Source organism: Stegostoma tigrinum, chromosome 3 (assembly GCF_030684315.1).
Source record: "Stegostoma tigrinum isolate sSteTig4 chromosome 3, sSteTig4.hap1, whole genome shotgun sequence".
Lineage (NCBI taxonomy): Eukaryota > Metazoa > Chordata > Chondrichthyes > Orectolobiformes > Stegostomatidae > Stegostoma > Stegostoma tigrinum.
In genome coordinates, this window is record NC_081356.1 from 31,327,665 (window position 1) to 31,341,006 (window position 13,342).

The window sequence follows — 13,342 nt, forward strand, 5'->3', positions numbered from 1 at the left end:
AATACAGTATGGAGCTGGAGAAACACAGCAGGTCAGGCAGCATCAAAGAAGCAGGAAAGTCGATATTTCGCATTTACATCCTTCATCAGGACTGTGTAAACCTGAAACACCAACTTTCCTGTTCCTTTGCTGCCTGACCTGCTATGTTTCTCCTGCTCCACACTGTGTTGAGCTATGGACTTTGGACCCAAGATTCCTCTGTATGTGAATGCCCTTAACAGTCTTGCGATTAACTGTGTGCTTTCCTCTTTGATTTCATCACCTCAAATCACACCACCATTTGCCATTTCTCTGCCCAACTTTCCAACTGATCTGTGTCCTGCTGTATCTTTTGACAACCGTCCTCTTTATCCACGACTCATCCAGTTTTAATGTCAGCAAACTTCCTAATCAGACCACCTACATTTTCATCCAGATCATATAAATTACAAATAAGAGGTCCCAGCACTGACAGAACAGTACTGATCACAGAGCTCCAGTCAGAAAAATACCCCTACAATATTACCCTCTGTCTTCTATGACGAAGTCAATTTTGTATCACTTTGCCAACTGAGAGTAGATCCTATATAACTGAATGTTTTGGAACAGCCTATCATGAGAAACTTTGTCAAATACTTTAGTGAAGTCCATGTAGACAACATCCACTGCCCTGTTTTCATCACTTCTACAAAAATCTCAATCATATCTGTGACAGGATCTCCCCTGCATTAAGCAGTGCTGACTATCCCTAATAAGTCAAATTTTTCCGAATTCAAGTAAATCCTGTCGTTAAAAATCTTCAATAATTTCCCTGCTAATGATGTAAAACTCACTAGCCCTATAATCTCCTGGATGTTTCTTATTTTTCCCCTTTTAAAAAGGAGCAACATCTTCTATTCCCCAGTCTTCTGGAACCTCACCTGTGGCTAAATAGAATACCAAGATCTGTGTCAAGACTTTAGCAATGTCCTCCCTAGCCTCTTGCAGAATCCTTTGATAGATCCCATCAGGCCCTGTGTGTTTATTCACCTCCATATTTTTCAAGACACCCAAAACAACCACCACCTTAATCTTACCGTCATCTGTGTCATTCTCAGTAAATACTGAAGAGAAGTACTCATTAAGGACCACACCCACTTCCTCTGGCTCCATGCATAAAAGCCCTCCTTTGTCTTTGAGTGGACCTATCATTTCCTTACTCATCCTCTTGCTCCTAATATAAGTATAAAAAGCCCAGGGGTGGTTCTTAATCCTACTTGCCAAAGACATTTCCTGGCCCTTCTAGTTGTCCCAATTTCTTGTTTAACTTCTTTTCTGCTTCCTTTATATTTCTCAAGGGCCTTGTTTGATTTCAGTTTCCTAAACCTTACAAATGCTTCCTTTTTATTTAGATTTTTAAATACCTCATCATCATAGATTCCCAGATCTTGCCATGCTTACCATTCATCCTCCAAGGAGCATGTTGATCCTGAACTCTGATTAATAGTGTCAGCCTGCCAACTTAGCAGCTTTTCTCTTGCATTTTAAGCTATAATGATTGTTGGAAACTTGACATTCTTGCACTTGTGCTTGTAAGATGAAAATCTTCACCATGTCTGCCTCTTTAATCCACAACTGACTGTATAATTACACTTGTTAGTTTTGAACAGCTTCAGTTCCCAACATACTTTACCAGCCATAGATGCCTATTTAGCTCTATCATTCGTTGGTCTATTTTTTTGTCCTTCTGTTTTCTCTCTTGAAAATTCTGACTAACATTGATAAGGAGTTCTAGACCAGCAGTCACTCTCCAACTTCCTGAAATACTGGGTCTAGGCCCAAAACGTCAGCTTTCCCGCTCTTCTGATGCAACTTGGCCTGCTGTGTTCATCCAGCTCTACACCTTGTTATCTCAGACTCTCCAGCTTCCTGCTGTCCACACTCAATCGAGTGATTTGTCATGCAAACATTTCGTTCATACCACCTTCATCAGTTGTGAGGTAAAGACTGGAAGTTTTCTTGGTTTAATGTTTCTTGACAGAAATTATAGTCACACCAAGGGACTTATTGTAAATTATTATTTGTAAATGCTTTACTTTTCCAAACCTGCCATGATTAGTGCAAGTCTTGGAATGATAGAGGTATCCAGAGTGTCCAAATATTGTTTTTTAATTTGAGAATCCTGGCGATTGTAGATTATTTCTCTTACCCAAAGTTTGGAATGTTCTCAAACTAAACAAGTGCAACCTTAGAGCATAAATGCACAACCTCAGGATGTGTGGATCCTATTTGGACTATCGCATGTTAGCTGATCTCTGTTTGAATGATACAGATTTCTACAGTCGTTCTCTGGAAAGGAGAAGTGATATCAGCTCTTGATTTTAATCACTGCCAAGTAACCACATTTAAAACTTGCATTTGCCTGTGTATCTCGAGCTGGAAATGCATACTGTGTTTGGAAATCACTGGAGGGTAGCTGTACGGTCAAATTACATAGCAGCATCAGTTAATAACTGCAGCAGAGGAAAGGAATGTTTTGAAGAGCTGTTTCCTTCTGTCACTATAACACAATTAATAATTTAGCACAGGCCTTTTTATACTGTTACGTAAAGGTCGAACATTTGGTTAGAAATCTCCTCCAGTTTTCAGGTCCATATATTTGTATATTTAAGGAAGCTGCTTGACACACCTACTGCAGTGTTATGTTTTGCAACTATCTACTTAAGGCACACTGTGTAAGAATGAAGGGGATCATGAGATCTACTATGAATTGTGCCCAACAAATGCAGCAGTTGGAGGAGGTTGGGTGGTTGGTGGTCAAGGGGGTGTGGGGTGGGCATTCTTTGTTGTTTAGGGTTTGAGGGAGCCCCAGGTTGTTTTACTAAGAAGGAGCTGCAAAATATTCAGAGTCGTACAGCACAGACAGGCTGTTTGGCCCAAACTGATCCATGTCAACCAAATGTCCATCCGTGCTAACCCCATTTCCTTGCACTTGGTTCATATCCTTCTAAACCTTTCTTATCCATGTATTTGTCTAAATGCCTTTTACATGTTGTTAATGTATCCACCTTAACCACTTCCGCGGCAGCTCATTCTATATGCAGACCACCCTCGGTGTAAAAGAGTTACCTCTTGGGTTCCCATGTATTCTTTCCCCTCTTACCTGAAACTGATGCCCTCTAGTCCTCAATCCCTCAACCCTGGGGAAAAGACTCAGCATTTACCCTAGCCACACCTCACATGATCAAATACACTTTTATAAGATTCCCCCTCAGTCTCCTATGCTCTAAAGAAAAAAGCCCTAGCTTGTCCAACCTTTCCCTCTCACTCAATCCCTTGAATCCTGGCAGCATCCTTGAAAATTTCTTCTGCACTCTTTGCAGTTTGATAACATCCTTCCTATAGCAAGGTGACCAAAACTGAACACAATACCCGAGTACGGCCTCAGTTGTATCCTGTATAACAGCAACGTAACTTCAGTGTCTTGACCAATGAAGGCTGGTGTGCCAAAAGCTGCCTTCATTGCCCCGTCCACCTGTGGCTCCACTTTCAGAGAACCATGTACCTGAACTTCAAGGTCCCTCTGTTCCACTACACTCCTTAAGGCCCTATGACTCACCATAAAACTCCTACTATGACTTGATTTTTCAAAATGCAACACCTCACATTTACTAATGTTAAACTCCATTTGCCATTTCTTGGCCCACTTCCCCAGCTAATCAAAGTCCTGCTGAAATTTCTGATAACTTTCCTTGTCGAAGATACAGCCTATTTTAGTGTCATCCACAAACTTACCAATTGTGCCCTGTAGACTCTCTTCCACATCATTGATATAGATAACATACAGCAATGGGCCCAGCACTGACTCTGGGAGATACACTAGTCAGGCCTCCAAACTGATAAGCATCCTTCCACTATTACTCTCTGCATCATACCAGCAAGTCAATTGTGTATCCAGTTTGCCAACTCTCCCTGGATTTCATGCAATCTAACCTTCCAGAGCAGCCTACCATGACTCTTACAGAAACCCATATAGACTGTCTATAACCCTACTTAGATCAACCTTCCAAATCACTTCAAAGAACTCTAACAAATTGATGAGGCATAATCTCCCATGCACAAAGCCATGTTAGCTACTCTTAATCAAACCCTGTCATTTTAAATGTATGTATATCTTATCCTTCAGAATCTTGTCAAGTAACTTACCTACTACAGGTGTTAACCTTACTAGCATGTAATTCCCAGGCTTTTTGTTGCAGCCCTTCTTGAATAAAGGCGCAACTTTCACTACCCTCCAGTCTTCTGGGATCTCGCCCATGGCTAATGATGATGCAAATATGTCAGTCAGGGCCCTGCAATTTCTTCTCGAGCCTCTTGCAGGGTTCTTGGATATATCTGATCAGGAACAGATTTATCTACCTTCATACATTCTACTTCTTTAGACACCACCTCTCCTGTGATGTGGACTGTCTCCAAGATGACCGGAGCTGCTATTCTGGTGATTGTTAAGCAGTTGTTTTCCAAGTCCCAATGAGGTTTTAGGAATGTCAGATTTTATAAGCAGTTACACTTTAAACAATCTGTTTAATTCCAAACTAAGGTGAGATTGGGTGACTGGAAGACATCTAATTAGAATTTCTACCTGGAAACAAGACCGTGTGATTCCTGTTGCAATGGCAATGAGCATTGGGAGGGGAAGGGTCCACAGCAATTGTACAATCAGGTGCAGGTTTTGCTAAAATGTCACAGAAGTTCACAGAGCATGTCTAAAAGAATCCAAGAGAATGAGCAGCGAAATGGAGGCAATGTGGCTGATGCCTCAACCAGGTTCCTTCAAAAGCACCATCCAAACCCACAACCCATCCCAATAAGAAGAACAGATACATCAAATACGTGAAATCATCATCACCACCTGCAAGTTTTCCTCCAAGTCTCTCACCATCCTCAACTACAGTGTCATTCATTCACTGTCCCAGATCAAGATTCTGGAACTCCCTTCCTGTCAGAACAGTGAGAGTACTTGCACATGTGGACTGTAGTGGTTCAAGCAGGCAACTCTCCACTGCTTTCTTGAGGGAGATTAGGGACAACCAAGCCCTGTGAAAGAATTTGTTTGAAAGTGAAGGATGTGACTGAGTACTGTATTCTGATTAGAACAACTGAGTTCATGTTTGTTTCAAACGAAGGTGGCATGTTTGTCTAGCTTTAATTAGATGCAGGATCTCCAGCATAATCCTCACTATGAAAGCCAGTTTGAGGATTATAAATTGTCTGATTGGAGAAGGAAATACAGCTGGGAATATCTCGACTCCATTTCCACCCCCCCCCCTCCGGCTCCAACTCCCCACCTACATCGGTCACACCACGCATGCCCTCCACCACCTCCAAAACTTCTGACTCCCTGGTCCACAACACCTCATCTTCACCATGGATGTCCAGTCCCTAAATACTTGCATTCCCCATGCAGATGGCCTGAAGGCCCTCTGCTTCTTCCTGTCCCACAGGCCTGACCAGTCCCCCCACTCCAACACCCTTAACTGCTGAGCTAAACTCGTCCTCACCCTTAACAACTTCTCCTTCAATTCCTCCCACTTCCTACAGACAAAGGGGCTGGTCTTGGGTACCCACATGGGGCTAAGCTATGCCTGCCTGTTTGTAGGATATGTGGAACAATCCTCCTTCTGCATCTACACTGGTCTTAAACACCACCTCTTCCTCCATTACATTGATGACTGTATCGGCGCTGCCTCATGCTCCCACGAGGAGCTGAAACAGTTCATCCACTTCATTAACACTTTCCACCCCAACCTTAAGTTCACCTGGACCATCTCCGATACCGCGCTCTCCTTCCTGGACCCCTCTATTTCCATCTCTGGCAACCACCTGGAAACCAATATCTATTTCAAGCCTACTGACCCTCACAGCTACCTGGAATACACCTCCTCTCACCCACCTTTTTGCAGAGAATGCAATCCCCTATTCCCAATTCCTTCACCTCTGCCACATCTACTCCCGAGATGAGGCATTCCACTCCCAGACATCCCAGATGTCCTTGTTTTTCAAGGACAGCAACTTCCCCTCCACAGTGGTCGAAAATGCCCTCGACTGTATCTCTCGCGTTTCCCATAACTCATCCCTCGCAAGCCCTCGTAACCCCTCCCTGCAATAACAATAAACACAAAATCCCCTTCATCTTCACATACCACCCCACCAACCACCGGATCCAACACATTGTCCTCCATCACTTCTGCCACCTGCAATCGAACCCCACTACGAAGGACATTTTTCCCTTCCCACTCTTATCTGTCTTCTGGAGGGACCACACTCTCTGTGGCTCCCTTGTCCGCTCCACACTCCCCACCACCCCTGGAACTTTTCCCTGCAACTGCAAGATGTGCTGCACCTCCTCCTCCCCCCCCCCCCCCCCCCCCCCCCCCCCGCCCCCCCAACTCCATCCCAGGCCCCAAGAAAACCTTCTATGTTAAACCTTCCTCATATTTCACTTGGGAACCCTGCAGCCCAATGGTATCAATGTGGACTTCACAAGCTTCAAATTCTCCCCACCCCTGACTCCATCCCAAACCAGCCCAGCTTGTCCCCACCTCCCTAACATGTCTGTCTTTTTTCCCCACCTATCCACTCCTCCCATCTCAACCTCCGCCTCCACCTCCTACCTACTAGGCTCATCCCTGCCTCCTTGACCGACCAACCCCCGTCCTAGCTCCCCACCTACACTCACCTTTAATGGTTCCATCCCCGCCTCCTTGTCCACCTTTTCTCCCACCTATCTGCTCCTTTATCCATCTTCCATCTGCCTCCCTCTCCCCCCTCTCTCTATTTCAGAATCTCCTTCCCCTCCCCCATTTCTGAAGAAGGATCCAGACCCGAAACGTCAGCTTTCTGCTCCTCTGACATTGCTTGGCCTGCTGTGGTTATCCAGCTCTAAACCTTGTTGCCTGCGAATAGCTTTGGAATGGTTTCTGGAGAATGAAGTGTCCTGAAATGGATGGCAAAATTTGACTGACAGAGGATTTTGGATTGTTTTAAAAGTTAAATGGTTGATTTTTTTTTTCTCTGTAGTACGGATGTTTATTCAATGCTGCTTTTAGTTTTTGTTTCAGTAAAAGTCTTAACATTATTACCTTGTCATGTGATCCTTTCAATCATTAACTGGACATTTGAATTACTTTTTAAGCATTATTGGTCTCTGAGGGTGCATAATACACCTACATACATATAAAATATGTTGATGGCTTAATCAATTTGGCAGTCTTTGTTTCTTTAACAGAAATGTGTACAAATCTTTTGCAGGGAGCAGTGATGAAACCTGAGCTAAAACGAGAACCAGTTAGCACCCGGGTTAAACTGAAGATTCTCCCTCACTTGTTACGCTCCAGACAGGCTGCAGAGACATTCCCAGCCAGCATACAGGTGCATGCTAAATAAAAAACAAAAGAACCGTGGTTGCTGTAAATCAGGAACAGAAACAGAAGTTGCTGCAAGCTCAGCAGATCTGGCAGCATCTGTGAAGAAAAGATCAGAGTTAACATTTCGGGTCCGGTGACCCTTCCTCAGAACTGATGGTAGCTGGGAAAACATCAGTCAATATGCAAAAAATAGGGAAGCGGATGGGGTAGGGAATAAACAATAGGTTAGAACCCAAAGAGAGAGGTTTAGCAGTTGGATAGACAAAGGAGTTGATAACAAAATCGACTTTAACTCCTTTGTCTATCCAACTGCTAAACCTCTCTCTTTGGGTTCTAACCTATTGTTTACTCCCTTCCCCATCCTCCCCCCTTGTTTCTGCTTATATCTGACGTTTCCCCAGCTACCATCAGTTCTGAGGAAGGGTCACCAAATCTGAAACATTTAACTCTGATTTATTTTCTTTGCAGATGCTGTCAGACCTGCTGAGCTTCCAGCAACTTCAGTTTTTGTACAGGCACACACTTATTGCTATTGTCCGTCGGGGTAACTTTCATCCAATTGTGGCTACTTAAGCTCAAGTTTGAACATGTTTCAGCTGAATTCTAATACCATTGAATCTAAATGTGGAGTTTTTCTGCATTCATTATTTATGATTGCCATTTTATCTTTAAGTTGATCAAGTGCCACCCTAGAGTTTGTTTTCTCTTGCACTGTACTTTATTATCAGTTAAAGGGGTATATGCAATCAACAGTTTTGGTTGGAGGCCTCTTCCTTCCCTTATTCATGCTTCATTCAGATACTACTGTGTAATTGTAACTATTCAGTGCCACCTAACAGCTGTCCATGGAAGTGATATATTGCAAGTTTTACAGAAGCAGAACAGTTCCATCCTGTCACAGAATAGTGTGTTTAGATTAGCCTACTCCTCCATCTTCCCATTTCTTATGTGTAACATTCTTCGATGGAGTTCTGTATACAGAATTGAATGAATAGATGGTTCAGTTCAGGATTAGAGGCATCTGCTTGCCACATGTGTACTAAGATTATCCTTTTTCGTATTTTTGCCTGTTTACAGAGAACTGCAGATTTAGCTTTTTTGTCTTTAAGGATCAGTGAAGAGAGGTGGGTGTGGGTATTATTTATAGTATGTCATTAAGTTAACATATTTAAATGTTTGAAACTGGCAGCATGGCATTAGTAGATATTTTATATGAAAATGTGCCATAATCCTTCCCATTGGAATTTGTTTCATAAGTTAAAAATATACATTATTTTGTGGTTTTGAAGGAATAAAAGGGCATGGTGCCATCTTTAAATGATATCGAGTGGGAGAAAATTTGTGTGGAGCATAAATGCCACTGAGACCAATTCCAAATGGCCTGTTTCTGTGCTGTGAATTCTATTATAAACTTCTTTTCCTAGCTCTGTCATCTACTCACCCAGCCGTCCCTTGCAGATTGACTGGCCCTGTGTTTTTTGCCTTAGTCACTGCATGGGCTCCTTATGCAGTTTTCAGTGTTTGATTTCAATTTATGATCTCTGGTTTTAAATTTCTCAGCAAGTGGAAACACCTTCCTTCCTCCACGCTATCAAAATCACTCTATTCACTATATTCAAAGACAGATGGCAAGTGTCCCAAACAAAAGTAAGACTCAGAAATCTAGACTTTGGATGAATGGTCACAGTGTACCACGACCATCAAAGCATCTCAGACTATAATACTAGGAAATTATTGGCACATTGCTTGTTTTCTTCACTGAGTTACTATGCAATGCGCCTGTGTTTTTTCTACAAGTGTTATACTTACGTGAGGATATAGATCTGTTAAAACAGTACTGATTCACAGTCTTGTTTTCGCAGGTGGTGTATGATGGACTGTTTGGTGCCAATACAAATGCAAAATTGAGAGGACTCACCTTACAATTTGTACATCATATATGCTCAGTGTAAGTTGCATGCATATTTGTTTCACTTAAACTACAAATTGTTCATGATATCCCTTCAAAACATTGTTTCTGTGAAATACATTTTATCTAGAAGGATTGTGCCAGGAAGCTCTTGGTTATTGTTTTACAAATTTAAGAAACGCTGAATACATCTCTCAACGTGATAAGTTACCTTAGTGTTAAGATGCAGGTTAAGGTCCGTGATTTCCTGTGTAGTGAATCCCAAAATTTATATCATAGTAAACCATAATATGGTGAAATTTCGGATTAATTTGCATGTGATACATACCAAAGGATTTATGAAGTTGAAAAAAGTTAGTTCTGGTAAAGAGATAATAAAAAATTAACCAGATTGATGGCTGATAAGTTCCCTGGAACAGATAGACTGAACCTGCAGCTGAAAAGCAGCAAATATAACCCCAATATTTAAGAAGAGTTGGAGAAAAGTAACTACAGATGTGATAGGTCAACATCTGTAACAGAGAAAATGTTGGTATCTGTTTTAAGGATGACTGGGCACTTAAAGAAGAAACAATAGCAAAATTGGGCAGTCACTGTGGATTTCTGAAATGAAAATCATGTTTGACAATTCTGTTGGAGTTTTTTAAGAATGTATTTGTAGCATAGAAATAGGAGCACCAGCAGATGTGGAGTATAAAGGATTCTCAGAAGATTTTTGTTAAGGTCCCATACAGGAGTTTTCAAAAAAAAAGGTGTGGGGCATTATAAACTATGGCAGATGAAAGAGGATGTGAATAAATGTAAAGTAACTTTAATAGAAAAAAGCCAGAACTCAAAATATTTTTTAATTGGTGGGAAGTTGGGAACCTGACTGATTTTCTTTGAGTCACTGAAAGCTTGCTCTGAAACAAATCACCCAGATTTTCCAAAAAGAAAATGGAGAGCAATACTGTCAAACTAGTGAAAATAATTGAAGCAACCCAAAGGATGATCTAGGTAATTGGAAATTGGAGGGAGATGTGCACAGGATGTTACCGTTTAAAATATTTGAAATGGCTTGATTTGAACTTTTTTTTTGAATTGGCTGCTTAATCTGCTATGATGCTATTTTCTTGTTGTTGAGATTGAACTGAAGTGTGGCTTTGCATACTACCAAGTTTCTGTCACATTGCAAGATTCATCAGCAGTGTCCAGACATTTTCTGAATCAACTAACATTCTTAAAATAAACACTGCTCGTTGTTTGTGAGAAATCAATTCCTGTACTAGTTTTCTGTCATAAGTTTCTAATGAGCTCATAAATAGCATTATTCTTTTTGTAATTGTTTATTAGAGTACACAGATATTTGATTTGATAATCTAGATTTGCTTAGCCAGCAGAGTTGTCAGTTTTTGATCCAACAACAAATATGAAACCAAATATTGTGTGTTGTCCAATTTGATTTTTTTTCCTTTGATTCTCAATTAGTACAGTGGCAGCTCCATTTCATACTGTTGGCATAAACAACAATATTAGGGGGTCTTTTGAGTCACTATTTAAGATTTTAGCCAGTGTTTTACAAAAGCAGGTACAAGGCTACCATCTTGAATGGAACATCTGTTTGTAGCAAAGTCAGGCTGCTGGGGACATATTCATTGAACGCAAGTAGTGGAGCATATTTGTTTGATGTAGAGTAATCCACTGCTTTTTTTCAATTTAGCATTTGAATAATGTTTGGTTGGCCTTTTTTAAATAGTGCAAGGTATTCTTCACTCTTCATAATCCTCCTTATTGTTTACAGTTGTCCTGATAATAAAATTAAACCTTTGGGACCGATGCTTCTAAATGGGCTTACTAAATTGATCAATGAATACAAAGAGGTAAGACTTATGAAATCTATTTGATCCAAAATTAATGTATGTACTTTGGCACCTGTATTTTGCTCTCTCCTATTCTTTACTTCAGTGCTGTGACAACCCTGGGCTGGAGTTACCCAGTTGTCACCAATCCTCCAGAGTGGCTATCCTTCAAGCATTAAATGGTGCTTTGTCAGGAAACTTTGGACATTGGGCTGCATCACATCCAAATCCATTTTTGTCCTCACCTAAAGGGATCACTACAGTAATTTAGGGCAGAATATTGATGCAAGTTTTATTGATTCTCCAACAAAGAACCAGCTCCACCCAGACCAAGGATCAAAACTGACATTGAGTTCCTTTTTAATTTTAATCTTACCTCTGCACTTTCATACTCATTCCTTACTAGACAACAATTCAATGGCTGTCTTCAGCTATTTGAGCCAAGTGGTTACAAATGTATGATGTCAGATTGAATGGTGAAAGTCAGCAAATTATCTAGCTTTATATTGGCCAGTTCTGTCCATGGCCAGCCAGTGTCCATTCAGCCACAGTTAGGCAGTTCCTTGAGACAGAGGATGATTCTGTTCTACTCACTGTTATGGGTGCTGAAGGTGATGCTAAATAGCTATCCACTAATCTGGTTGATTTGGCTCAAGTGATCCTATTTAGGACAGAGTCAAGTTATATTGCAGACATAGTACAATACTGGGATTGCATCTAGAGACTTTTCTGCCTGAGGTATTCTGCCGTAACTATTTGAGGAATTGAGGGATATGATGTTGCTTAGAGTGCGCTTCAACTCATGGAAATTATAAAGTTTTATCCAAATCTTTGTGCCATTTAACTTGCAAAATTATTTCACAATTTAATCGCTTGCTTAATTCTGGACTCTATAATATATTGTAAATTTAAAATTTGTTCTTTTATTCTGATGAAGGATCCAAAAGCCCTTTCCATGGCATACTCAGCAGTTGGGAAATTATCCAGGTGAATATTTTTATATTTTTGAGATTATATTAATTTTGTAAAATGTTGATGTACATTTGTGATGCTGTGTGTTTTGCATGACCAGAAGCATTTTGTGATATAGTACATTTATTTATAAATCTAATGTAATATGTTTTTATTATATTCTGGCTTTATTTTCAAAACGGGCACTGTGAATTTGTGAGCTTGCAAGTCTGCAGCAGTATATGCTTTCTCCAATTACAAAACACCATGCACAATGCTGTTGTTAAAAGCAAGCCCTTTTCATGCACTTATTGGTTGCTTTGAATGTTCAAGAAACATTCCATAAGACAAAACTAATGGAAATTGTTCTCATTGCCAGAGGAATTTGTAACAGGAGGAGACTGTTTCATGCTATTTGTCAAAAGAACCAGAGGGGAGATGAGAACTTTTCTCTGCAACAATTAATGATGTGGAGTGCACTGACAAGTAAGGGTGGTAGAAGCAGATCCAATAGTGACTCTCAAAAGGGAATTGACCAAGTACTTGAATGTGAAACTTCTCCAGGATTATATTAAAAGTTCAGGAACAGTGGGACTGACCAGATAACTTTTTCAATGAGGCACAATGAACTGAATGTCAGCCTCCTGTGTGGTACGATTTTATGAAAGGGCAACCAAGCATTTTCATTGTACAGTTAAAATTAAACAGTGCCCAGTTTAATAAAATTTAAAGTGAATTGAAATGCACTATGTTGAAAGTAAATATGACATCGAAGGTGTAACAGGCTTGTAAACCGGAGGTATGAAACTATAAAATTCTTAAGTTCTTAAAGAAATCACTTATCTTCCACTTGTCAGCACAAGTAATTTACGAATATGTTCTTTAATCTGTAGCAAGAGAGCTTTGTGTTTCCCACGTATGAATTATTTTGCGGAGCAATAATTTTAGTTTTGTTTTTAATGGTTTAATGTTTTGTACACAGAAATCTAAAGGCAATAATAAGCTATCACTTGCTGAATCAGATTTGCTGGAACAGACCGTTGGAAATATGATATGTCTGACATGGCACTAAACAGTTTCTCTAACTCTGAGTAGCAACAATGGTTAAGTTGTAAATGCTAGATACACTTATCTCTTCCATTGGCACTTGCCTGTCATGATCTTGGTGATTGACAGAGCAGGATTACTCCAGTTTCATGTGGCCTTGTCTGCACTGTTATCCCTCCAGTACGGAGAGTGGGGAAGACAAATCACAACAG

At 40.6% G+C, this 13,342-nt stretch overlaps 1 protein-coding gene across 1 annotated transcript in view; it reads left to right on the forward strand.

The window, feature by feature from the left end:
- ecpas (Ecm29 proteasome adaptor and scaffold) overlaps positions 1-13,342 on the forward strand; it is a 111,543-nt gene that overhangs the window by 40,852 nt on the left and 57,349 nt on the right. The window contains exons 9-12 of the mRNA XM_048527982.2: positions 7,270-7,389; positions 9,248-9,333; positions 11,075-11,153; positions 12,070-12,119. Of these exons, the coding sequence (XP_048383939.2) occupies positions 7,270-7,389; positions 9,248-9,333; positions 11,075-11,153; positions 12,070-12,119 (335 nt within the window). The remainder of the gene's footprint in view (positions 1-7,269; positions 7,390-9,247; positions 9,334-11,074; positions 11,154-12,069; positions 12,120-13,342) is intronic.